The sequence below is a fragment of the Stegastes partitus genome, unplaced genomic scaffold (assembly GCF_000690725.1).
Source record: "Stegastes partitus isolate 25-593 unplaced genomic scaffold, Stegastes_partitus-1.0.2 Scaffold54, whole genome shotgun sequence".
Taxonomy (NCBI): domain Eukaryota; kingdom Metazoa; phylum Chordata; class Actinopteri; family Pomacentridae; genus Stegastes; species Stegastes partitus.
Genome location: NW_007577785.1, coordinates 68,342 through 93,840, shown reverse-complemented (window position 1 = coordinate 93,840; position 25,499 = coordinate 68,342). Strand labels below are relative to the sequence as shown.

At 38.5% G+C, this 25,499-nt stretch overlaps 3 protein-coding genes across 3 annotated transcripts; all 3 read right to left on the bottom strand.

Annotated features, from left to right (window-relative positions):
* Positions 1 to 935: 935 nt before the first annotated feature.
* On the bottom strand, positions 936 to 8,203 carry LOC103352838 (LIM and senescent cell antigen-like-containing domain protein 1). The gene is made up of 10 exons (XM_008275516.1): positions 8,050 to 8,203; positions 6,880 to 7,036; positions 6,567 to 6,633; positions 5,655 to 5,775; positions 5,292 to 5,441; positions 5,012 to 5,162; positions 3,657 to 3,749; positions 3,440 to 3,488; positions 3,217 to 3,292; positions 936 to 2,431 (listed from the first exon to the last, which is right to left on the bottom strand). Exons 1-10 carry the CDS (start codon positions 8,076 to 8,078, stop codon positions 2,317 to 2,319), a joined length of 1,008 nt encoding a protein of 335 aa, XP_008273738.1. The 5' UTR covers positions 8,079 to 8,203; the 3' UTR covers positions 936 to 2,316.
* Positions 8,204 to 11,758: 3,555 nt separating this feature from the next.
* LOC103352837 (F-box/LRR-repeat protein 3-like) lies at positions 11,759 to 22,437 on the bottom strand. The gene is made up of 6 exons (XM_008275515.1): positions 22,156 to 22,437; positions 18,499 to 18,703; positions 17,014 to 17,178; positions 16,771 to 16,893; positions 15,693 to 15,864; positions 11,759 to 15,420 (listed from the first exon to the last, which is right to left on the bottom strand). The coding sequence occupies exons 2-6, from the start codon at positions 18,700 to 18,702 to the stop codon at positions 14,780 to 14,782; spliced, it is 1,305 nt and encodes a 434-aa protein (XP_008273737.1). The 5' UTR covers position 18,703; positions 22,156 to 22,437; the 3' UTR covers positions 11,759 to 14,779.
* Positions 22,438 to 23,767: 1,330 nt separating this feature from the next.
* LOC103352845 (CD209 antigen-like) lies at positions 23,768 to 24,400 on the bottom strand. The gene is made up of 2 exons (XM_008275524.1): positions 24,351 to 24,400; positions 23,768 to 24,287 (listed from the first exon to the last, which is right to left on the bottom strand). The coding sequence occupies exons 1-2, from the start codon at positions 24,398 to 24,400 to the stop codon at positions 23,768 to 23,770; spliced, it is 570 nt and encodes a 189-aa protein (XP_008273746.1).
* Positions 24,401 to 25,499: the final 1,099 nt, after the last annotated feature.

The window sequence follows — 25,499 nt, the reverse complement described above, 5'->3', positions numbered from 1 at the left end:
AGCTGACCAGGAAGCTACATAGTTGGTGCTGTTGAGACTTTACCGAATGCGCTGGTCTCAGCATTTGTGAATGCAACTGGTTTACAGCTATTCTCAAGACATTTTAAGTAATGTACGGGTTACATTCATGAAGGAGTTCATTCAAGTGTAAATCAATCACACAGGCTTTGTTCTGCCACAGGAGCTTGTGATAAATCATGTAGTCTTTCATGCTTCATATTATAATTAGGAACGCATTAGTTGAGTAATAATTGAGTGCATCAGTCTATTAAACATGAACTCTTCTTGTTAAATGCTTGCTAGACATTACTTAGAAATTAAAATATTCAATCTCCTGTAGCTGTGTTAAATTACTATCACACGCATAATGTTAACGCAAGAGGTACTATCCCAACAATGCAAGCTAGCGTGTTACTTAGATGTCGCATTCCCGCTGGCTTGTTTCACAGCAGATAGCTTGACGTGCCACAGCAGGCAAAGCGCTGATGGCTGAATTCCATTTAGCTACTTCAGGGAGAAAACATGCAGAGCAGCTATTGTTACCAGCTGCTATAAAATGGTCTAGAACATATATAGACACACACATATTTCCTAAGATATACAGGCTTTGTTTTCTGTCAGTATCAATGCCTCTTACACCACATTGGAACTGCAGGATTTACACATTACATTTTTGTTATTGTCTAGGCTGGTTTCTTTTTGTTTAGCACGTATTGGAACTTCTACTGACTATATTCTGCCATCTGTGAATGTTGCAAATGAGGCATGTGACGTGCCTGTATTTAACAGTATGAATCCATGCTACAGCTTCTAAGAACTCTTTCATGAAGTTGGTGTAATTTATTAACTGAATGGGTGGATTGTGGAAATTCTCATATGGTTGCACTGCATCTTTTTAGAATCTCAACAGGCATTAACGTGCTACGTTCACTATGATGGGTTCAGGAATATTTTATTGATCATTCAAGCAGGGAGCTAAACAGTGTATGTGTTGCAGTAAACTGTCATTCTCCAGTTCATGCAATTCAATAAAATGTAAACTGACAAAATAAATGTATATGCAAAAGTATTCCATAATAAAATGCTCATCAAAACAAATATATATCTTTTCTTGTGTCAGGCACTTTTTTTTTTTCTAAACACATTCGCCAGTTTACAAATAACCCAAGCAATGCGCTGACTCATTAGCAATACTTTTACCATCAAAGCGTTTTTACTGTTAAATAATCAGAGGAAGGTTCGTTTAATCCAGATTCCTTTTGAACTGTTTTTCCTCAGAAAGATGCAAATGTTAATTTGGCTGAAAATATCAGACTAGCAAACCCCAGGCATTTATAGTACAAGCAGTAATATTACAGTACCATATACACAGAAAGCATACCAAACACCTTTACACCAACAGACTATTTTAAAAGATAAGACCAGGATTTTACAGTCACTTAAACATAGTACCGTCTCTAATGTCACAGTTTCTGCCTAACCAGTGGCCCAGCTGTAGTCACGCAGCAGTTCTTTAGATAAAATAATTACCTGTGGAATTTAATCTGTCCTGTAAGGCTGATCAGTAGGCACCAGAACTTAGTTATATAGATACTTCTAACATGCGTCACTGTACATCCAAGTATAGTTTAATTAACACATAACAGTTTGTAGATGCTCACAATACTGGCTCATTTTACGTTCTCCTTGAGACATGTTTTTTTTTCATCCCATTCTCCGAAAGAGGCACCATTACAATACCCTTAAGAACACAGTGGTTGCTTTATAATTGCTCATACTGAGGTATGAAAGCTCAAGGTGAAAAGTTTAATAAAATTCTGCTTTCAGTAGATACTCTGTCTTATTAAGATAGATAACTAAGGCATAACTGTATTATTTTAATACACATAGTTCATATTCTCAAGGCACAGGTGTAATTAAAAATAATGCCAACAATCAATCTTTTTCAAATTCAAGTTTCACACATAACTATTACAGTCATGGTAAAGCATAATCAACTGGAATCTCACATGTCTTGAATTGGAGAGAAAACTAATTAGGACCTTTTAGGAATGTATTTAAAAAAGACATTTGCATATATATATATAAAAAAAAACAACAGCAAGGGGAAAAAAAAAATCAGCTAACAGTTTATGTTTATCACAAGACACAGTGGTATATATTTATATTTGTTTTAAAGGGATCCCAGACTTACATTTTTTATATTGATGTACTGGTGTAACACCAGCCTCTTATGTTGTAATGCAGCAGTTCCCTGGGAGTTTTACCATCACAGACATAGCAGGAATACTTCCAGGTTGTTTGTCCTGAAGCAGCTCACTTGCGTCCCAAAGACTCTGCCAGCTTCTTGAGCCTTTTCTTGAGCTCAAGAGGAAACTTCTCATAACACTTTTTACAAACAGGCTTCATGTCAAACTCAACAAACTTGTTCCTGCAAAGAAAAAAAAAAAGGAATAGAAGCACTGAAATCTCTGTGCAGTGGGACTGTTGATTGGATTAAACAAACATTTGAACACACCACCTTGGACTCTTTTCTTTCTTTTATAGACACAACAACTGATAAATTAATAACAATCAGAAGATAAATTGATAATGAAACTATTCCTTAGCAACTGCCCTACTCAAATGCATCAGTGGAGCCAAATTCATATTCAATATTCATGTATGCTTGTGGGTTTATACACAAACAGCATTACCACAAAACAACTGCATGGTTTGGGGTTTTACTTCAAAAAATAAATGAGAAATAATGACATGCCACACTGTCAAAGGAGTAAACATGGAACACTACAGACAAAGAGGAAGGCAGAGATAGCACCAACCAGCGGATGGAGTCGTGAGTTGTAAGTAATAAGTCTACAAACAGACAGCGGGCTTTTTCTTGCGGTCTTTGGCATCACGCTCACGTCGGGCCAGGCGGCGTTTCAGCTCCTCAGGCATGCGCTCATAACAGTGCTTGCACACTGGCCTCAGGTCAATTTCAACAAACTTATCTCTGAGTTACCATAGACGCGGAAAGTGAAGCATGTAAGAGGAGAAAATGGAGGAAAGGTAGGAAAAGAAAAAGAGCCAAGAGGGAAGAGTTGTCAGAAGAGAGTGAAATACACATAGAAGGGTTAAGACTCAAAGTAGGAGTGTTCGAGAAAACAGAGGCCAGCTGGTAGTATATCAAGTCATTAGTGAGTAAAAGAAACTATAACAAGCAGTATGACTTACTTCAGAGTGAGTTTAGTGTTGCAGGTGGAGCACGAGAAACAAGTGACACACCAGGCCTTGTTCAGTGCAGACACAACTGAAGGTGGGTCACAGAAGAAGAAGGGGGAAAAAAAAAAAGAGGGACATTACATTCAACATTCAACTGCTGTATCTTCAAGAGACACTTTGTGTAAATCACTGAAAACACCATACTGATTATGAGCTTTATCACTCTGATACTCACCATCGCCTTCAATCACACGGTTGCAGTGATAGCACACATCACCGAAGAGCTTGAGAAGAGGGAAACAAGAAGATTACGCGTTTATCCAGCAAACACAAATTCTTTTATTTGGCAAAGTAATAAGGGTTTAGTAGGACTGTGCCATATTTTTGAGACTATATTAATATTGTGATGACAGTCATGTCCTCAATGCCATTACTTTACTTGGCTTTCTTACCTGGTTATAATGAGTCTCACAGTAAGCCAGCCCCTTCCTCTCATAATGGCGATGACCAAGGAATGGCTTCTCGCACTTGGCACACACAAAATGCTGTAAACAAAAACAAATGCTGCTGAGGGAAAGAGGGACCTCTGACTAAACCCCTAACGAAGGCATGTGAAACTGACTAGAGCAGGTGTCAACACACATGCGGAGGGTACCGACTTTTTTTTTATATAATAGTGCGAAACATGAATATTACATGAGTATTACATGAATATATTTACTGATCTAGACAAGTTATGAAAGTTTCAGTCCTGACACTGGAGAAAACTTCACTGTATGAATACTGAAGAAATCCTACAGTGGTTTTTTTTTGTTTGTTTGTTTGTTTTCAAATCACATTTAGCCTCCAGTGCTATGGAGAAACGATCCACTGGTGTTGTGCCCAAAGTGTTTTTAAAATAGTTACTTTTCTGGTGCTTGCCAAAAATAATTCCTGAAGTGGGGAGATGCAAAATTAATTTGAGCTAATTACCATCTTCAGCATTAAATTGACTGCTATGCACGGTTGATAGTTTTGAGCTTTTTGAACAGTACAAAACTCAGCAGCCTCCAGACAGAGGAACACACACAGTTTGATCTGCTGAGCTCTGCCTCAGGAGAAATAATCTCTTAAAAAGTGCTCACATCTCTCTGTGGACTCAAATGAGCTCATTTTCAGTGCTTTGGTTCTAAATTGGTTTATTTAATGAATCTAATTTCCTTGTGCATAAGTAATGGTAACTAAATGTGAAATTCATAAAAGATTTTTATTCTTCCTTTGTGTGAAGGCTGTATTACATATATTATGAACTATAAAAAGGTGGTTTGTGTGAAGTTTGTCCACTATTATTAATCTGTCAGGAGTCTGTTTGAAGCCTACTCCCTGTAATTCAACTTACAATGCCAGTTTTTACTGCACACTTGTTACACTGTTTTGCCTGAATCACTGCCATATGATTTTGACTTTAGTTTTCGTATCTTTTGTGTACTTCTTTTTATGAATTTGGACATTAGAAAATGTACAGATTAGACATCAATTACACTTGAGTTTTCTTTTTCATCAAACTACAGAAAAAAAAGAAAAAAAAAAAAAAAAACTACACAGCATTTCCTTACTTTTTTCCCAAACAAATATCAAATCATGTATGCAGGAAATATGGCCATGATTCCTAAAACAAACTCTGAAAGGCCTTAGCTTTCTTCTGGAAAAACAAACTCCTGAGATAATCTATAATGTACACAGCAAAACTGCAACATGATACAGATTACTTTGAAAAATGCATGGATTGTATGTTGTGTATTGATAAATATAATTCTTGTTCACAAACCTCCACATGCCACTGCTTGCCCATTGCATTGACAACACGCCCTTCGATAGGTCTCCTGCAGGCACCACAGATTGGTACACCCATCTTGTCGTGACAGGGCAAACAGAAAAGCTCTCCCTTCAGTTCCCTGGCTTCAGCCGTCAATTCTTTCCTGAGGACAGACGAACATTGAAACACATTAAACAATGACAGAGACACAAGTATTTGTTATGCGGATCTTTGATATATGCTTAAGTTCATGGATCTATACTAAACAATAGTGTGGAGTGGTAAGACTGACCCACAGTTGCTGCAGTTGAAGTGGTCTGGGTGATAGGGATCATTCTTAAAGATTAGTGGTTGCTCTTCAATGATGGCATGGCACTTCTGGCAGATATACTTGCCCAGGCCACGGGCTTTCTCACGGTTGTGGCATGGGCGACACAGGTGCCTGAGGTAAGTGGCGGAGAGAGAAAAAATTGGGGTGTCAAAAAAGATTCTGCAGCCTCAAATAACATTCAGACTCACTCCATCACAGCTGCTAAAAATTCTATCATTTGTTAGAATGCAAAAGTGAGTCAGTCAGCAGCTTGACGTGTGTAACCACCTGTTTTACAAGCTGTCACAGAGTTATATTAAGACTGTAATAAGATGGGATACTTACCTGCCAGCGTTTTTGACAAACCCCACATCTGCAAGCACAGCCTGGCAAATGTCACAGCAAAAGCAGTCAGGGTGCCAACTATTGTTCATGGCCTTAATGACACGACCGATGATGAACTCTCCTGGGGGAAACCATAAGTGAGAGATCAGCTTCAGTCAAGTCCAAGTTTGACTTCTCCAATATATGTTGGGACCACTTTACATCTTACATTTTGGCTATTGTACTGAAGTTTCTAATGAGTGCTCCACTGTCCAGTTTTCCTACAATGTACTATATTGCTTTCTGTATTGTTCTCTTAGTGATACTTAATAGAAGACTAATGTTGAATGCAATTTAATCATCCATTTAATTTAATTAGAGCATATCTGTCTCTCCCCGGACACAGTCAAGCAGTATTTAAATTAAGCTTAAGAGATGCACCCAAGATGCACTAAAAGGCATCTAGGGTGACCTAAACACAAGTGGGAAGTTTTAAATTAAAGAATAAATAGGGTTCAGTAAGGATACACTGGGATCTGATCTCTCAAACAACTCATAGAGATGCTTATATCGAAACAGGAGGGTTTTACAACAGGAGGTATGGTAAAGGTTGAATGCTTTCGAATACACTGCGGCAAAGCATGTTCGTGAAGGGCTGCTGAGTCGATATGTCCTTATAAGACACGGGTGAGCAGCCAAAAAAATGGTGTATCATGACAGCATTGTTTAAATGAATGCTTAATTAATAATTTAATTTGCTTTGTACAAAGTTACCAAGCCTGGCAGATATACCAATGCCAAGTTCCACAGGGCTAAAACAAGCACCTCCGCTAGCTGTATCACTAAGTGCATAAGATCATTTTCCTGTGCTGCTTCTGTCCAGTGTGAGATGAGAAGGAACTACATTACCACTTCAGGGCCTGTAAGACTTACCACACTGGTGACAGCAAGGAGCAAAGAGCATCTGGAAGTCATGTTCACAATATTTTCTGCCTTCAAACTGTAAGGAGAAACATTCAGAACATTTGTTATATAAAACCAGACAGATCATCAACACACATGCAGTACACAAAGCATGACTCATCATTGTGTTGACTTGTGAAGTGAAACACAGTGAGTGGTGCAGGAGTGGAAAATTAGCTTAATGTTATACACTCTCTATGCAATACATTAGATGTTTTCTATGTAAAAATGCATGGTCCCTGATCAAATAAATAAATAAATATAAAACATCTGAGTGCACTACCTCATAGAAAAGTCCCTCTGGAAACTGCTGGAAACACTGGGCACACACAAAGCAATGCTCATGGTACAGTTCTCCATTACTATTGACTATCTTCTCGGTCGCAGCAAAGCCACTCTTGCATCTCTCACAGGCTGCGTTGGCCAGGGCATTAGCAATGCTGTTGCATGAGACAACAACAAAATACATATTAGTACTTTACTTCCCCATAGTCCCCCGACATGTGGAGCTGACAAATAACTTTGAGACATGTTTGGACCAATGTTTATCATATCTCACATAACTCCTACATCAACTGCTGAGCTTGTTTCAACAGCTGTCACGCTGGAGAATGGAAATAATATATGAACTCACTAACACCGTTGCTCACTGCAAAGCCATCACCTAACTTGGTAAAAGGAATGGAGGTGCTGAGCTTTGGCCGCATCCTTTCCCACACAGATATTCATACATACAAACACAAACTTGCTATTAAACTGACTCGGGCTGTGATAATCTGTTCTAAATATACAGCTCAATACCATGTCAAAACTTTCTGTTGGTAATCCAGTAACACTCAGAGCCAATGATGACTGAGGCTTTCTGTTGAACCCGAAGACGTTGAAATTGAGTTAACTTTTAACTGCAATGGCTGAAGCTAATTTAAATTAAATTATTGTTGGAGTTTGGTTAATGTTTTTTCCAGTAAAAGGAATTAGCTGCTGTCCTTAAATAACTTCGAATAAATCTTTGTCATACCCCAAAACGCATACAGGACATTAACAATAAACATGTGAGCAACAATAATTTAGATAATGCTGAGAATTAAAAGGTTAATTTCATTACTTAGCCAACTTACCAACCAGCTACCTAACTAGCATGCTAACAGTACAACTAGCTTCAATGTGAGAAGAATATCAACAGTATTTGGCTGGGGAACTATCTCTATCTAAACCAGTTGTCTGTAGAACAACATTTCAGCTTTTGCCTTGCACTAAAATACGTACAGACACTAACAATTTAAGCATTTTAAGACGGGCATCTCTTCTAACGTAGCGGCGAAGCTAACTTTACCCCTGTGAATAGCTACGTTAGCAGGCTAATATGACGTTAGCTTTAGCTCCCAGAGCTAGCTGACCATTTAACCTCACTGAAGTTAGGTGGTTGTTGACGCTTGCGACTAAAACGTCTTACCTGCCCGTCATTCCTGCCACCCCCAGCATCACCTCTTAGCACGACAGTGTAAGAAACGTAGCTAATAAATCAAGGTGCTCGCTCCTGTCACTGTTGCCGAAGTTTTCTGGGTACCGCAGACCCGTCCTGTGCCGCCGTGTCGTCCCCTCCCTGCTAGCTGAGCTCCAGCGTGTCTGAGCTGGCAGCGGCTTCTGTCCTTCCCCCCTGGGAGTGTGTGAAGTTTATCATCGTCATCATCATCATCATCATCATCATCATCTCTGTTCATCTGCACACTAAACTGGAGATGTATCGAGCAACTTTTGCAAAAGTGTGATGTATGGGCATGTATGGCTGATATGTTGACGTTATTATTATTATTATTATTATTATTATTATTATTATTATTATTATTATTATTATAAGTATTATTAATAATAAGAAGAAGAAGAATATGCCTTTTTTATGTAGCACCTTTTAAAAACAAAGTTTACAAAATTCTTCAGTGAGTCAGTGAGTCAGGCCAAACAGAGGAAAACAGACAAGAGAAGCAAAAAGCAGAGAAAAAGAGGTAAAAGACACAGTATAACAAAAAATAATAATAATAAACGATCCACAGAATTTCAATATAAAAAAAAATCATAGAACAAACATCAGCTGACACAATTAAAAGAATAAAAGCACCAAATATGCGATAACACCCTTCGATTTAAGCCTCGACTTTGGATACCATCAGAAGGGCCCCACTTGAGAATCTGAGGCAGCAAAAGTCAATATTTCTCTTGTATTACTTGAAGTCAGACCCTGTGATTAATAAAATCTTAAAATCAATTCTGAAAGAACAGGTTGACAGTGGAGGGAGGTAAGGATTGGGGTGATGTGATGTTGGTTTTTTAAAATCAGTAATTTATAGTTCATACAGTAACTTATGTAGCCATTGGTGGTAAATATATATATTTATGTTGAATATATGGGTAAGGTTCATCCAAAACTTCTATTAGCAACTAACATCCTATCATATACATTAAAGGGGTTTATGTACAGCCATATATCACATTTTTAAATAAAGTAGGTGTGTCAAGTCAATTAAACGGAACTTAAAATAATTTTTCTTATACTTAAATCAACTGAAATGGCATAACTTGCCAAACTGAAATGCAATTTAAAAAAAGGACATGGTTGACAAAAAAGCAGATAAAAATGTCTGTAAAACATCCATCCATCCATTTTCTATACACCGCTTAATCCTCACTAGGGTCGCAGGGGGGCTGGAGTCTATCCCAGCCGACTTAGGGCAAAGGCAGGGGACACCCTGGACAGGTCACCAGTCTATCACAGGGCTACACTTAGAGACAGACAACCAAGCACACTCACATTCACACATACAGACAATTTAGAATCACCAATTAACCTCAGCATGTTTTTGGACTGTGTGGGAGGAAGCTGGAGAAAACCCATACTGCACAGGGAGAACATGCAAACTCCACGCAGAAAGATCCCAGTGCCCCTACCGGGACGTGAACCGGCAACCTTCTTGCTGCGAGGAAACGGTGCTAACCAACTGCGCCACCCTGCACCTTGTAAAATATAATCTATTTAAATAATCACATTAATGCAGTCCCATAAGAGGCCTAAATAATCACGAGTAAAATCCCCTGCTTGGGGTTGTGTAGAGAATATAAATGAAACTTTGTCATTGCAAAGTATGTAACAAAAGACATGAAGGATTAAAGAAGCATCCCTCTTTTCCTCATAACATCTCAACCAGTAGCGCTCGTGGACAAGGCTGCTAAATTACCACTTGCTTTCGGGTGTGATGTTCCAACAATGGTTTTGGTGCAGTTTTACAGCAAACTCCAAATTAACACAAAAATATAGAGAGAGCTTTCCAAACAGCCGAAAGGCCATTTTGAGCAGAAATAAAGACGAGAATGTTCCTGTAAATGCAAGGCCTGTAAAAATGTGGATGGCCAACAATCTTCATAAAACTTCCCAAACTGCGCTTTTTGAGTAACGCTAGCAATCTGACTTCATCAGCAGTGAAGTGCTGGCAGCATGTTTTACCGTTGGAAAAAAATATCACTTATTGTCCTTTTAAATCCTGAGACCTAAAAATTTAATTAGCTGTGCTTGGAAAGGGGAGACAGCACCCCAAGTTATGCCTTTTATCAGATTTCGTTTAATGGAGCTATTATTTGAATGTGTCCTCTCCTGCTTGTGTCTGCTTTTATGTCCTCATGTTTACTGTTGTTTATGTACCTGCTTGAAAAGCATTCCGCTTGGAGGTAAGTGCTGTGTAAATAAAATTTACTCGTATTGTAATACACACTATTCCTTCCCCCCCCCAATTTCCTCAGTATAATCGAACTGATTCAACAGGCTTACATGGCAAATTTAAAATGAGACAACTCACAATGCATCCCATTTCTTATTGTGAACTTATAGCATTTGCACATTAGACATAAGATTATTTGCAAATTGATGAATATAGTGCAGAGAATAAGGACAAGGCTTAGCGTGCTATAAAAGCATCACAGAGAAGCATAGGTGCAGGGGATATACCCCCCTCAACGGACACATAAAAGAAGCAAAGGACCTGAATTTTGCAAAACCATTGCAATGCATATGTATAGTCACAATAATTATGTGTGATTTAAATAAAGAAGGTTTGGAGCAGAAATCTTGCTGAAACTACTGAAGTTCAGGGGTTTAGAAGTTAATTAAAAATTAGTGTTATTTCTCCAAACAAGTGATACAAAAAGAAGACACAAAAGTAAATCTATCCAACATGTGTGTTGCCTCAGCAGGGATAATATTAAGTCATTATAATATATTACATTTTATTTTGAACTGTCACCTGGTGCCTGAATTCTGTATTGTTGTTCTTTTGTTTTGTACATATATAAACATTTCACCCAAAAATGGGAGACAAAAAAGGCTATCATTATTATTATTACTGTAAAGAAGTAGAAGAAAATCATCAGAATATAGGACATTAAGTGAATTCCAAGAAAAAAATTTCCAAGAAAAAATTTCCAAGAGAAGGACACTCAGACAAATTCAAACAGGACCAAGTTGTATTTTTTAGGCTATTATAGGTTTTGTAATTGCAAGTGCAGTTCCACAGCTGGCAGAAAGCTCTCATACACTGTATATAAAGCCTGAATTGAAAAAGAAAGCAATCTTGACCTTAAAGTAAAAAAAAAAAATCAATCTCAATGCAAGGTCACATGTGAGGGCATCTACTGATAAAGAGACTGCAAGACTTGGAAGAAAAACAAGTTTTTTGTCTAATTCTCTGACAAAATTCTAATGCTACTGATCTTATTTCTCATGAAACACACATTAATTGCAGCACAATATGGTTGTTGTGTGTTGTCACCTTTTGTGAGCTTCACTGACCCTAATTATGTGTTGTGCATGTGAACTTCTTCTCCTGCTCTATCTATCTATTTATCTCCCTATCTAATAGCCTTGTTGAAAAAGAACCTTTTGTACAAATACCGGTCGACTGTTGAACAAGTGCTGAGGGTGTGAAAACCGAATTAATGTCTAATTTGATGTTTTTTAACTCCCTTCAACAGTTTATGAGACTATTTTACTAAATTCATTACTAAACTTTGTGGAGCATCTCAGAACAGACAGATTGAACTAATTAAAGTGACGATAATTAAAGCAGCACCGTTTTTTTCTTTTGTTGTTTTTTTTTTTTTACAGTTCAGACACAACGTACATTTTCAAACAGGCATTTTTAATGTGGCTATGAACTTTACTCAAATATTACATATCTTTGGGGAAAGTACGAGTCACCTTCCAATAAAACTTCTCAGTACAATGCAGCTTTATTTAGCTCGAATAAAAACAACACACCGGCACTGTCGTCTCTATAAAGAAACTGCACCCCTTACTCGGCCTATCCTTGGATACTACAATAATCCTGTTGAAGCGCTGAATACAAATGCAGTAAATATTAACCAGCAGATGGCATGTTTTTATAAATATACAGTAAAATGTACTGTATGTCCGTAAAAGATAGTCCACTGCCAGGTCTAGCTGACATCCAGGAACAGAAAAATTAAGACAATGTTTGCCCCCTTTTGCAGGGCAGAAGAACAGAAGTAGTGATTTTTTTTTTTTTCAATAAACATTTGCAAACAAAATGCACAAAAAAGGACGAATACCAAACCTGTAAACCAACTATTGATTTTAAACTGAACAAAATGATTAGCAGTTCTCATTGCACAGCCCAAATATGTTATCTTTCAGCAAATCCACAGGCCACATCTTCACAAAGTCCACCTTAAGACATCTTTCAGTTACAATTATATCACTCCACTGCCACAAAACAATAGTGAAACATAAATATTTCTTGCAAACACATTCAGTTTCATCAACATTCAGCTGCCACACCGTCTGCAGAGCTGCACAACTACCTCATTAAGATCACGAGTGTTGTATTTTTATCTAATAAATTACAACAGTTGTGACATCCAAATGCGCAATAGAGTAACTGGATGACATGGGAGTTCATGTTTTTAAGCAAAAGACAAATTTGATCTCAAACCACCATGTGTTTAATTTGTATACATTCCCATTTTTGTAATCCAATTGTTTCTGTATGACAGCCTGAGAAACCCACTGGTCATAACTGTGCAGCCCTGTCTCAGAAAGTAAATCCAAATTATATAATTTGGGCTAAAAATCACATAAAGAATTTGTTTTCCTAAAGACAGAAAATCCAATTTAAAAATGTGGGTCACTTCTCTGATGTGTTTACATTGAAAACGGTCATTTTTTAACAGCAAATGCACCTTTTAACTAGAAATTTAGCTTTATAAACTCTCAGCCAGAATATATCTTTCCTGGGAAAAAATATTTTAATATAGAATATCAACATGGTAAATGATTGTGCTGTCAAGCAGGTTTGGTTACACAGAATAGAGTTTTTGTCAACTGACAGTAATTAAACAACTCCACCTCAAAGTTATTAGAAACTAAAATGTTTGTAAAAAACAGAAAATAACCCCATAAAAGCAATTTAACTAACAAGAGCGACTCATAGCGCTGGCTGACTTACAGACCACTGCACTTGGCTGCAAAATCTGTTAATTTCACACCCCAATGACACAGAAGCTCAACTGGCTAAACTTGGGACCTTCATTAAAATAAAAGTGCATCAAAAAGCATTCATTAAATGTATTAATATATGACGTCCACGATTAGAATTTCTCCCTTCCAATCATTTTTAAATATAACATTTTGATATTTACAATGGGACTATGGGACAGGCAATGCCAGAACAGAACTACTGTACATTACACACATTATACAGTTTATACAGACTGAGATAAGTCACTTGAGAGCTCCGCCTTCACGAGTATCTGTTATTAGAAAAGCTGAGATAGAACTGCCTTCATCCTTCAGGGTTTCTTCCAGCTCAGAATGAGCCTTTGAAAGGTGACCATGCACCACGGTAAGCTTGCTCGGCCTAGCAGTGTGTCTAAGTTACTTTATTGGACCGAAACTTATGCATTTTCCTGTTATTTCTGACTATTTAATAAACAGCAGTGCCTATTATGCTTTAGTAAATGAAGCCCCAATCAACAAAATTGACTAAAGAATATAGAACTATGCAGAAAAAACCCTGTCCTTGTCCGAATCTAGCAGAGGACAGGGGAAGAGGCAGTTCTACTTTTCGACATAAGATGCAGTGACTTAGAACACATTCAAAGACATGAAGTAGTGACACAATGACGGACGCTGGAAGTGGATGACACACAGAAACGAAAACCAAACAAAAACGTATGTGTTCAGCTGGAATCTGTATGTGCGACTGCCTCCCTGACCACAGTCACATGACCCAATCTTTAACAAGCTCCACATGTAGACCGTCCCTTTACAATGAAATGTTTTATATTCTTGTACAGTCATAATTTGTTATTACTTTAGTTATAAGTGTCAGAAAACTTCAGAAACCTTCCATTAGAATGAAAATTTTGGTGATTTTAACTGAATATAAACAAACATATTAGCTTATAATGGCAATCATCCCCATCTAATGTTTGTACTGTACATTTTTATATTACACAAAGTCTATTTTTTATAAATTACCAAACGGCTTGACTTCGAATACATTGCACATTCAGAGTTGTGACGACAATCTGTTGAATATGTCTATATGTGAAGTCATTGCAGTTATATTAAACTGATTACTGTAAAGTTTCTGATTTCTATTAGAATAATTGTATATATGCCTACTTGTGATAAGGCAAAGTTTATATTTAGCTGTCTGCATCGCAATAGATTCAGATGTGGTACATACAACCTGCGTACGTGAAATTTAAAAAAAAATACAATTCTTACTCATATTCAATAATTTTCCTACAATCCTGTTTATTCTCATGAAAAAGTGCCACCCCTGAATAATCCTGAAACCCTACACATAACCAGCCTGCAGGGTTTTACAGCCCTTAAAGGGGCTGAAGAGAAGAAGGTGCTCGATGTTATGAGTAAAAATAAGATGAATCTAATGATACATAAATATATATATAAATATAAAAATTATGTACACGGAACACACTTGAAATCAATGTTTTTAAAAGCAAATTTGTGTTTTATCAACTCAAAACTCAAATTGATGTAATTTCTTCATGTATTCAGGGAGTTCAAATTGTGCCTAGAAAGAGGCCTTTCTCAAAAGATGAGAAAGATGAAGATAAACTCCTACAAACCTATACCTTCTCCCGGAGCGCTACCATGTAGGCATCATGTCTGGGAACCAGACACGACCCAAATGCTTTGACACCTCCCAGTGGATATCATCCAGCCCATAACGGTGATCTGGAACCAGTACTTCCTCCATGATGGATAGCTGTGTCAGTCTGTCACCGCACATCTTAACAAACTCCACAAAGGCGCTGCAGGACACTTCGCACTCGCCCAAGCCGATGGCAGACAGCTGCGTGCAACGCTGGGCGATGCGGATGAGTTCTTCATCCAGCGGTCGCAGCCCGTTGGCGCACACTACCAGCTCGACCAGACGTGGGCAGGTGAGTCCAACGCGGCCGAGCACGTCTTTGCTGACGGAGCGGCCGAAGTACAAATGCGTAGCGGGGATTTCATCGCGGAAGAAAGGGCCGAACTCGTCCTCGTAGAGAAAGAAGTACATGACCAGATTAAATTTAGGAGAGTGCCGCACCATGGCGTCCCAGCTGCTCTTCTTGATGGTGTGGAACTGTTGGCCGGGATTTTCACTAACCACGTCAATGCGAAGGTGATCGAGGTGGACGTGCTTCTCTGACGAGAGGGCGATGAGAAGTTCGTCACTCAGCAAATGATAGTTGAGAGCCAGTTCTCTCAGGCCATGGCACTGATCAGCCACACACAGGATGCCTGAAATGGAGGAAAAAGAACTTAGGAGATCTGCACAGCCTTAAGGCGGAGCTCTGATGAAGAATGCAGGTTTTAGACTTACTGTTGATTTTTATTGCCACAGTGATTTATGAAACTGCTCTAAGGGATAACTGACGTTCCACAGATGTACAAAAGCTTTCACCAACTCAGCTATAATTGTTCTTGATCAATCAAATTCTTAATAATGATTAGTGAGTTGTTATTAATCATCAACACTGCTATTATGTATGACCCGTTCTATTTGTCAGTACCTGCAGGTGAAACATGAGGGCAACTGCTCATTTTCAGCAGTTTGAGTGTGTCGCTGTTATTGGCCACAAGGACTTTGAGGGAGGGGTCATCTACTGGCGTGTCATCGATCTTCAGGGAGGACAGAGATTTGGAGTTGACAAAGACCACTGTCAGTGCTGAGATGAAGTGAGACTGTCAAATAGAGCAAAAGAAAGGAATCTTTAGTAAACATGGTAGCTCTAAATGCTAGCTTTATTTACTAAGACAATGCGGAATTTAACATGCAGACAAAGCTTGCAACTGCTGTATAATTCCATGATACATATGCATGACCACCCTCTGCATTTAGCAGAAATTCCTATCATATCACCTTTGTCTGGTAAAGCACAAGATTCATACAAAAGAGGTCCACAACACCACAAGCTATCACAACACCACAGGGTACCTTTGCATTATAAGCATGAATTAAAACAACAACCATGCAAATGTGCAGCCACATCACTTTGTAGAAGGATTTGTCTTCTAAGATTAACTGTCAAAGAAAACAATAGCTGAGTGCAACATTTTAAGCTGACAAGTTGGAGATGTTAAATTATAGACCTTCCCACAGGCACTTGGCATTAATCAACTCAGCAGCATCTCGGAAATTAATCAAAGATCATAGCTTAAACTAGTTAATTGTCACGTCGCCTCAGTATGTTACAATACAGAAAAGCTCTCGTTTGAGCACTCGGTTGTGCTTCACTTCAGAGGCTGAAAAAAAAAATTCATGCCCCGCCACACTCAACATCAAAATCATTATTGACAGCAGGGAAGCTACTAAAAAAACAAGCCAAGTTTAATGTGTCTGAAATCAGAAAAAAGATTGCCTTGCAAACTTCAGAAGACTTTACTTTGTTTAAGTCACAACATGAATTATATTAATCCTCTCGACAGTCTTCACTCCAAAACCCCCTTAGTTTGAGATGCACCAATGTACTGAAAACATGAATTTAGTTGTGTAGTATTACCATAATAACATTAAGTCAAAAAAATGCAGTATCTAAGCTTTGTTTGCAGATTAATGCGCACAGAAACAATTATTTTGCCGAGGCTTACCTTGGGCAGCTCCATGAAGCTCGGCCTGGCGGTGGAGATGAGCCCCAGGGTTTTCAAAGAACAATTCACGAGCTGAGAGAGGATGTCGCACGCTGCTTCTGCAGACTCTCTGCTGCTGTCCACCTGCACAGCACAGACAGGATATGAAAAATGACACTTGACACAGAGAGCAGGAATCAACTTCACTGTTAACTTTTCTTTATCACTTTTCCAGCCACCCTGGCCACAACCTCTTGCTCATACCTTGAAGCTGACATACTGTAGGTGGTTGGAGTGTCTCTTGATTATCTGTTTGATTAGGTCTGGGTGTGTGGCCTTCAGGTAGGAGCTGGCTGGCTGGTTCAACTCAAACTCGAAGCACCGCCACAACTCTGGCATGTGAAAAGCTTGGTTCCAGCCCCGACATACCTGAGGTGAAACAAACAACAAAACTGACTTAACAAAGGACAGATACAAAAAAAATGTCAGCCTATGTAATACCACCACAGTTGTGTCTCAATTTTTTAACACTGTGGTCAAAAACACTTTTTCAATCCTTAGGAAGGCTGAAACACAGGAAAGAACAAACACAAGTATTTAATCATAGTGGCCTTCACCTTAGCATATGTCAAGAGTGCAAGACTTCCTGTTACAGGAAAACACCATCTATGAGTGTATATTTGTTGTTTATCTCCTCTTAGTTCACTGATAAGCGAAAGCTGGCAAGTTTAGCAACAAATGAAAGTTTCATTAATTACATTATTAAGTTAGAATTGTTAAATAATCAAAAGAAATAACAATACAATGAATCCCACTCTCTGTTATGAAAATCTTGCATTTTTTATGTTTTGTGCCAACATGTCAATGCATGTGTTTGATCTGGAAGTGCCAACTAGTTACTTTTAATCAGCATTTGCTATGATCTGGTTTAAGGTAATCAGATAAAAAAGGGTATTAACAAAACAACAAACAGTATATGTGGAAGACTGACTTTAAAAATGCATAGAAAAACGGAGAAACAAAAGCAATGAGAGTCTGGCTCCACCCATTTTTTATTATGAGTCAGCTAAGAGTGTGAAATTAAATAGAGAAGTGGCAAAAGCATTATCGTTTCCGAGCAGGAAATGGATACATAACACATAGACGGAAGCAACGCACAAAAATGCATGCTTATCGCAATGTGTTTTGATGTTACCATCAATTCTTTATCTGAAGTGTTTGCTCTGCAATACTTTTTGTTCTTGTCGAGGTGTTTAATAATTGCAGAGTTTCTGAATTTTAGGGCAATTGGCTGCATGCGTGTGCTTCCATTATGAAATATGTAGTTCGTCTGAATCTGTTTGTACTCTCCCTGTTTTACATACTATGTATTGCAGTTGAAGTCAAGTTAAAGCACCAAGTGATGACCTTTACTGCTCAATCACTGAAACATTGAAAATACAAGCAGAGTAGGCAAAATCTGAACCTCTAAGGAACAATTTCAGTATATTCATGGCAATGGTATGTGTATGCAAAGTAACAAAAACAAGGTTTATACATGTAAAGTGTCTCTAAAATGCATTGTAATAAATGGCGCCTACGTACAAGCTGATGTGTGACTGTCTTTATCTAACAGTAGTGACTGGTGATTCCTTACAAGCCACCGTCAGACTATTCATAACAAAGTACTAGTTGCAACAATAAATAGCGCTTCCTGGCATATATTGTCCACTGAGTGTAGCAGTAAATGCCAAGTTATTATACAGGTACCTGAGAAGCATAAGCTCTATCTAGTAGAGGGAGGTACTGGAAGATGTGGAGCAGAATCTCCTGTGGCAGACACTCCCAATGGGCTCCCTCCTCTTCCAAATCCTTCTCCCGCCTCTGCTTGCGGGACCGTTTAAGAGTCTTCTGACACCCGCCGCTGGTGCCACCTCCATCCTCCTGCTCATTCCCTTGGAGACCTCGTTTCATCCTGTGTAAACAGAAGAGGAGTTTACAACATCCAGATGACTGGGCCGAACTAACTCTTAATTACCTGACACGCTTGGCAGTGTGAATGTCATCCCATTTATCCCATTATTAAGAAGCTTGCAGTCCATTTCTGGTGGGCTGATACATGGTCACAGAGCGGCAAATATTTTCATTATCACTTAGGCAATGAATTATTTATTGTTTCATTTTTTAGGCTATGACATATTAAAAATGATCAAAGAAATTCATTTCACTGTGATACTGATAGCTGCTAAAACCAAGAACCGTTGCTATTTTTATTTGGCAAATTACTTAATCACAACCAAAATAGTTTCCTTAAATTATCGCTCGTTAAGTCTCCCAAAAGTAATTATTTAATGTCTAACACATGGCAAAAATACCTCATGAACACCTACTCTCCACAGCAACTAGGGCGACTAGTCAGGATGTACAATACATTCACATGATGTCCTTGTCGATGACGTGATAATTTTGCACGACAATTTGTTACAAAAATTAACACGACAAAGAAATGAACACCTAGGATTTCTCTGACAGTGGTGGCTGAAACAGGGATTGTGATGTACTACTATGATTCAGATCTAACGGTCTAACCCATAAGAACTTTTGTAGGACTTCTGTCTCAAATGCAGACACACATAAAAATCAGACAAGCCTATTACGAGGCAACAAAGTGGTTTGAAAAACCAATATGGGCTACTTCTTGCACATTTGACTTTTACAAGAGAAAAAGTGACCAAAACTGACCAAATATCAGCTGCAGACAACAAAACACAATATATAGAAAGCATCTGTAAACTAGGGCTGGCGTTATGTGCCAAGAGAACATTCACATTTGTCAAGTGTCAAGAGATTTTTGCAAATTCATAGTATACTGTTGTTCTTAGTTGTGCTAGACCACGTCTATTTACTTCACCGGATTAGCCACAAATAGACATTCCTGTCTCGTTATTATATTCATTGTTTCTCAATTGATTTTCCAGAGAAATCTGCTACATGACTAAAAGATTAATATCACAACACAGCATAACAGGATTGTATTCAAACAGCCCACTCCCGCTTCTATTTGTTATGAATCTGACCATTCTCTGATATTTATATCAGTCTCGGTCGATACTGAAAGGATGCTAATAATTCTGTGCAGATTATTTTAGAACACCAACTTTAAATGTAATTAGTTTATTTCCTGTTATGCACGAAAACATGACATTGATGTATTTAATAACACAGTTTTAAAACAGAGTGGTTATTCTATGTTTACAATGGCAACTTCAATGGGGGAACCGGGGGGGCACAGCCACCCCTGTATGACACTGGACACCCAGATGTGATAGGTCAAGTCCATTCACTGAAACTCTAATGTCCAAGTTTCAGTGAATGCAACTACGGTGTCCAAGTCCAAGTAAAAGCAGCGCTGAATGGCTTTAACAGCTGACGAATACAGCAGCAGAGAGTGCAAAAGACACAGCTTGCATTCCTATAGCTGGCAAGAGGCACACAGAGACCTTTTCAAAATCACAAGACAGTTTGCGGTTGCTGAGTTTTCCTTCTTTGCCTTTGTTCTACAATTTAACACCTATTACAAAATTAAGTGGTCGGAAAAACTTTCAAACTTTACTGTGATGAAGACAGAGTCAGCTCAGATTATATTAACAATGAATAGAATTCTGACAAGGCATTAACAAGATAAGAAGTTTAGTCTGTTACTTCCAGCTGTTTGTAAAAGTCTTCTGAGTTCAATAAACACTTGCAGCATTAAACAGCTGCAGGATCCATATGAGCATCTCCATTACAAGAGAGTTGTGTGCATGTATGCATGTGACAGAACAGCTGTAACTTTATTTATTACTTATAATTATAAATGGTCCCCATCATGGAGACAGGATCAATCAGGATCCATCAGTAAATGACAGTGTGTATTTTTCTTTATTTAATACTGGTGACCTGCCACACACACAATCATAGTTTGTCAGCTACAAATAACTCATTTGTTTCACAACTGCATCCTGAGCTCCATCACAGCTGGATATGACTTTTTTTTGTAACAGTCTGATCCTTTACTCAACTAAAAATTAATCTCAGTCATATCAAGTTTTTCGATTAGGGACATTTTTCTGTTTCAGCATATCCGCAATAATGACGTTAAATTGTATATGGATGCAGTAAAGAACATGAATCTTTAAAGAAACTAACAAAATTTAACAGTGGGTAGCCGAGTAATATTGAAAACAACATTTTAATGCAACATAAGTTGCTGTTGTTGGATAAACTTTCAAACCACATAGACAGCTTTTTCATTGTTGGTATTATAAATTAACTACAAACGTTTTTCCTATGACCATGGGTGAACCTTTCCCCCCTCAAATACACCACAGCATCTCTTCTCTATGGCTATTTTGAAAGAAGTAATTAAAAAAAAAAAAAAAAAAACTTTACTTGTATTAAAGCTGTAAAAAAAATAAAAACGTGATTAATAGATTACTTGTCAAATATTTAATTATTCACCAGCTATTTTGACAATCTATTAATCGGGTTGAGTAAATTTCTCAAAATTCTCTGATTCTAGCTTCCTAAATGTGAACATTTCCTGCTTTCTTTACTCTCATGTGACAGTAAATTGAATATCTTTGGGAATCTTTGACAACTTTATCTTGTTTTTTTGAGAAACACGTTTCATCATTTTGTTGTAATATGTAAAACAACTAATTTATTAATCGACAATGAAAATCAAGAGCAGCTCTAACTTGTACTTGTGTATGCACATCATTTAATTAGCATCGATCACTGTAAAATAAGAAACCAAAGCCTACTAGTATGATGATTCCCAAATCCTGGTACCAACATAGTATTTAATAAGTCTCTGTATCACAACAGCATGATAGAAGTCCTGAAATTCACTTTTAGTTTTTTGTGTCATCATTTTTTAGTAGCCCCTAAAATTTGTCTGCCAACCCCTATGAAAAAAAGATTCTTGAGGAGCCACTGTAGTGTGTATTACCTAGGTCTACCTGAAACACTGCTGATTAACCTGCAGGGTGAAAGTCTTATGTCAATAACCAAATGTGTTTCCTCAGTGTTTCCCGTTTGAAAATGAAAACATTGTCCACAGAGGACACGCCTCCCCCTGCTTCTACCAACGCCACTGAAACAGCAGCCTGGTGTTAACATTTAAAAGCTAAAAGTTAGCTTCTGCTCGCTGAAACTGTCTTAAAATGCACATTTATGCACATAAATGTCTCGATGCTAGCGACGTTTAGTGACACCACAGTTTACGACATAAACACACTAACCAGGAGTTAGCTTAGCCCAACCAAACGCTGCTTCTTGCTAACTACTTAGCAAGTTGTAGCCAGTTAATGAGAACAATTAAACAGCTTATTTCCTACACTTAGTGTGTGTTTTCAGCATTTATCGACCACGTCCTCCTCTCACCTGGCTTTCACCTCCGTCGGCTATTTAGTAAAAGGCGATCAATCAACGTCAACCGGGACCGACACAAGAAAACTGCGTTCGAGCTGGCCGACCGATCAAACACATTGGACCATACGACAGCACGGCGTGGCGGGAGGTTAGCAAACACTGACTGGAAGCTGACGAAGCGAGGTTTTCGAAAGTGTTTTCTGGTTTTCCGAGCGCCTGACCTAGTTTCTCTCCACAACTCTGCTTCGGGTACTTTGCTTGTCAGCTAAAGATGGCGTTTGTGTTGTTGTGTGGAGCCAGTGGGCTAACCGCCGGTGTGCAGTTGCAGTGGGTGGCCGGCAGGGGGAGTTGTTTCTTTGAAAGGTATTTTTAAAACCCAGCAGGGGGGCAGTGTAATGGGCTTATTAAAATCATAACACATCAATTGTGTTTAATGAAACATGTTTAATGCCGAAGTGTGACACTGCACCTCAAGAACAAAATGATGACAGAATTATGATTTAACTTGGTGTATAATGACATTGAGGTGAAATTACATCCGTGTTACCCTAAATGTCACGTTAAGTCAGTGTTATTCATATTGCACATTTAAAGCAACAACAGTTGACCGAACAAGTTTACATATATAGTCTATATGGTGTTATTTAGGATGTGAATTAACCGGAGTAATTCAAATGTTAAAATACAAAATACAACTTCACCTGACTATAGTAAATATTGAGGGTAAGACTCTACAGTAGTAATAATTTAAGAGGCGCTGTTCATGCTGGCTGACCCGACAGTTCTCCCTCGGGATGTAACTGTAAAAGCAATTTCTCTGTAAAGGGACCAATAAAGTATTATCTTATTTTACCTTAATTTGTAAGGGAACTGTAAAAATGATAAATAATGTTCAATTTGCTTTTCTGTTGTTTAATCTTTCTTCTTATTATTTATATTAATGTCTTTTAGTCATTTGTTTTCTTATGTATGCTGATGATCAGCTCCAGGTCCTATGTGAAATTCTTCTTTTCTTTGACCAACTTTAATGCTGATGATACTGGTCCAGGGCCTCTGTGACTACCCCCAAACTTAACCAACAACCACTTAACCAACAAAAAAAGGCATTTTAATTTGAACATAAAATCATTTCTCTCACACAACTGTTATTGTAGTTTGTTGTGTTGTCAGACTAAACTTAATCTGCACTTTTCGATCACATTGGATTACAGCATATGCTAATGTTACTGTGGTGAAAAGTGTACATTGCACTCCACAACAGAGAATCCAGCTCAACTATGAAATGTTTGTATTTGGCCAGTGTTCCATTACTGATGCCCAAATCAGAATAGTCAGGAAATGAAAACTTTTATTTTTCTTTTTTTCAACTTGAATTCAGACGTAGTTAAAACATTTAGTTCTCTGGACAGTCTGACTTAAAAGTTGTTTGTAGTCAAGTTGCCTGTTGAGCGTTGCTGTGTTTCACTTGTTTGTAGCCTTTTTTGTCCAAGTTCAAGTGCATGGTGGGGCATTCGAGCAACAATTCTACGATTTTTATATAGCACAGTACACATAAATAGTAAACCAGACCTCATATGCATCAGGACATTTCTACTGAAAGAAGACTACATCTCAGGTCTTTCAGTCAGGACAAAATGAAAGCCTTGGTTTCACATATGTAGTGTCGTGCTCCGAGACAAACAATATCATCCCAGGAGTTTAACCAATCCTCAGTACCAATTTCGTCCGGCGGCACAATGGCAACACAGTCCTGTCCTGCCTTGTCAACATCCCAAGAGGCTATCGCATTGTTTGGCTCTGAAGGCCTCCAGTATATAAGATCTGGCTGAATGCTATTGCCATTGACCCAGACGTGGGTGCCCTCTCTCACCATGTCCTGCATCCCGATCCAAGCAGAATGGAAGTTCACCTCGGGGTGCTGCTGTGTATACTGAAAAGTCATATTGGTCAAAAATGCCTGGTCTTCAGCACTCAAAACAACAGCCAAGTCACCCCCCATGTCAAGACAGTGCCTGCGAGCATTTTCCCATTTCTGTGCATCTTGTGACAAAAGGAAACAGCGTGAAGCGTGCTCGGTCCAACCAGGCAGGCAGTGCGAACACTGCAGTGTGTCATTGTTGCAGAACATCCAGACAAACGACAGACTATTGGAGAACAAGACTGAACGCTGTTGTTGATTTTTTGCTTCTAGCTGTTCAGTGGTTTGCTGTTCACTGTTTAACAGCAGTTGCAACTTTTCATTTTCTGCAGATGCCATTGTGATGTTATGCAATGATTTATTCAGGGCTGCCTTCAGTTGTGTGTTCTCCTGTTTCACAAGGTTACAGATCTGCTGTGTTGAATTTAGGACCATGTTCATCTCTTTCTTTTCCACTTGCAACTGGGATTTTTCCTGCAAGAGCTTGTTCAGTTGGGATTTTTCAACTGTCACCAAGGTAACATTGTGCAAAGTGGCATTCAGTAGCATCTTCAGTCTATCATACGCATCTGTCAGAGTGGTGAAGTTGTGATAAGTGGAGTTCAGAAGTTGCTTCAGTTGATTGTTTTCGTTTTGCAGCTTATCTGTGTTGATCCTTGCAGCAAATATCTCTGCTTCCATATGCTGTAATTTTGCTTCCAGGCTTTGTTTTTCATTTACCCTACTAAAGAAGATGCCAGTTACAGCAAAAATCACCACCATCAAAATCGCAATCAAAACAGGTTGCCAACTGGATCGCAGTCTCTTCATGCAGCCAGGAGTCTCTGCTCTGCCTGTTTCATCATGAACGTCTGAAGCACTTCTTACTGGATCTTCACCAACACTAAGAAGAGAGAGAGAGAGAGAGAGAGAGAGAGAGAAGAGATCAAAAGATGTTACACTGTCAGATGAATACAGCATTTCATTAGCTAATTGGTATGTTCTCAAAATCCTCCTGTTAGCTTCTTAGCTAAATTTTGTTAGCTCAAACACTCAGTATAATCACTCAATATTCTCACACAGACTGCTTAGCCAATTCATTATTAGATACAAAACTCAATATTAGCAGTTCAAACACACACAGAGACAGAAACTGCTCTGAACCTCCCATGACAGCATTCTAGATTTCATTACTACCTGAAGGAAACTTGAACCTCCTCTTGGTCAATCATGTCTTCACTGTCACACACTGTGGCGGTAGACGAGGCAAAGGCCCCAGCAAGAATTGCCGCCGCCAAACCGGGTGAGAAAAAAAACTTCAACAAAAACAAGCGTTTAAAAACTCTGGTCAGATTTTTTTTGTTGTTGCCGTAGCAACATTCTACGGCCTGAAATCGCAGGTGCGAGATCTCGTTGCTGACGTTACGCGAGATGTTGTGTTATTTACTTGAAAGAAACG

What these genes read in the sequence shown, in the direction of transcription:
- LOC103352837 (XM_008275515.1), bottom strand. Translation starts at nt 18,702, where the DNA reads ATGAAACGAGGTCTCCAAGGGAATGAGCAGGAGGATGGAGGTGGCACC. An exon ending in ATAGAGCTTATGCTTCTCAG is followed by an intron (nt 17,179 to 18,498) that starts GTACCTGTATAA and finishes GTTTCACCTCAG; the next exon opens with GTATGTCGGGGCTGGAACCA. An exon ending in GCTTCATGGAGCTGCCCAAG is followed by an intron (nt 15,865 to 16,770) that starts GTAAGCCTCGGC and finishes TCTATTTGACAG; the next exon opens with TCTCACTTCATCTCAGCACT.
- LOC103352838 (XM_008275516.1), bottom strand. Translation starts at nt 8,078, where the DNA reads ATGCTGGGGGTGGCAGGAATGACGGGCAG. An exon ending in TTCAACTGCAGCAACTGTGG is followed by an intron (nt 5,163 to 5,291) that starts GTCAGTCTTACC and finishes GTCTGTCCTCAG; the next exon opens with GAAAGAATTGACGGCTGAAG. An exon ending in GCAAGCAGTGGCATGTGGAG is followed by an intron (nt 3,750 to 5,011) that starts GTTTGTGAACAA and finishes TTTTGTTTACAG; the next exon opens with CATTTTGTGTGTGCCAAGTG.
- LOC103352845 (XM_008275524.1), bottom strand. Translation starts at nt 24,400, where the DNA reads ATGGCATCTGCAGAAAATGAAAAGTTGCAACTGCTGTTAAACAGTGAA. An exon ending in CTGCTGTTAAACAGTGAACA is followed by an intron (nt 24,288 to 24,350) that starts GCAAACCACTGA and finishes GTTCTCCAATAG; the next exon opens with TCTGTCGTTTGTCTGGATGT.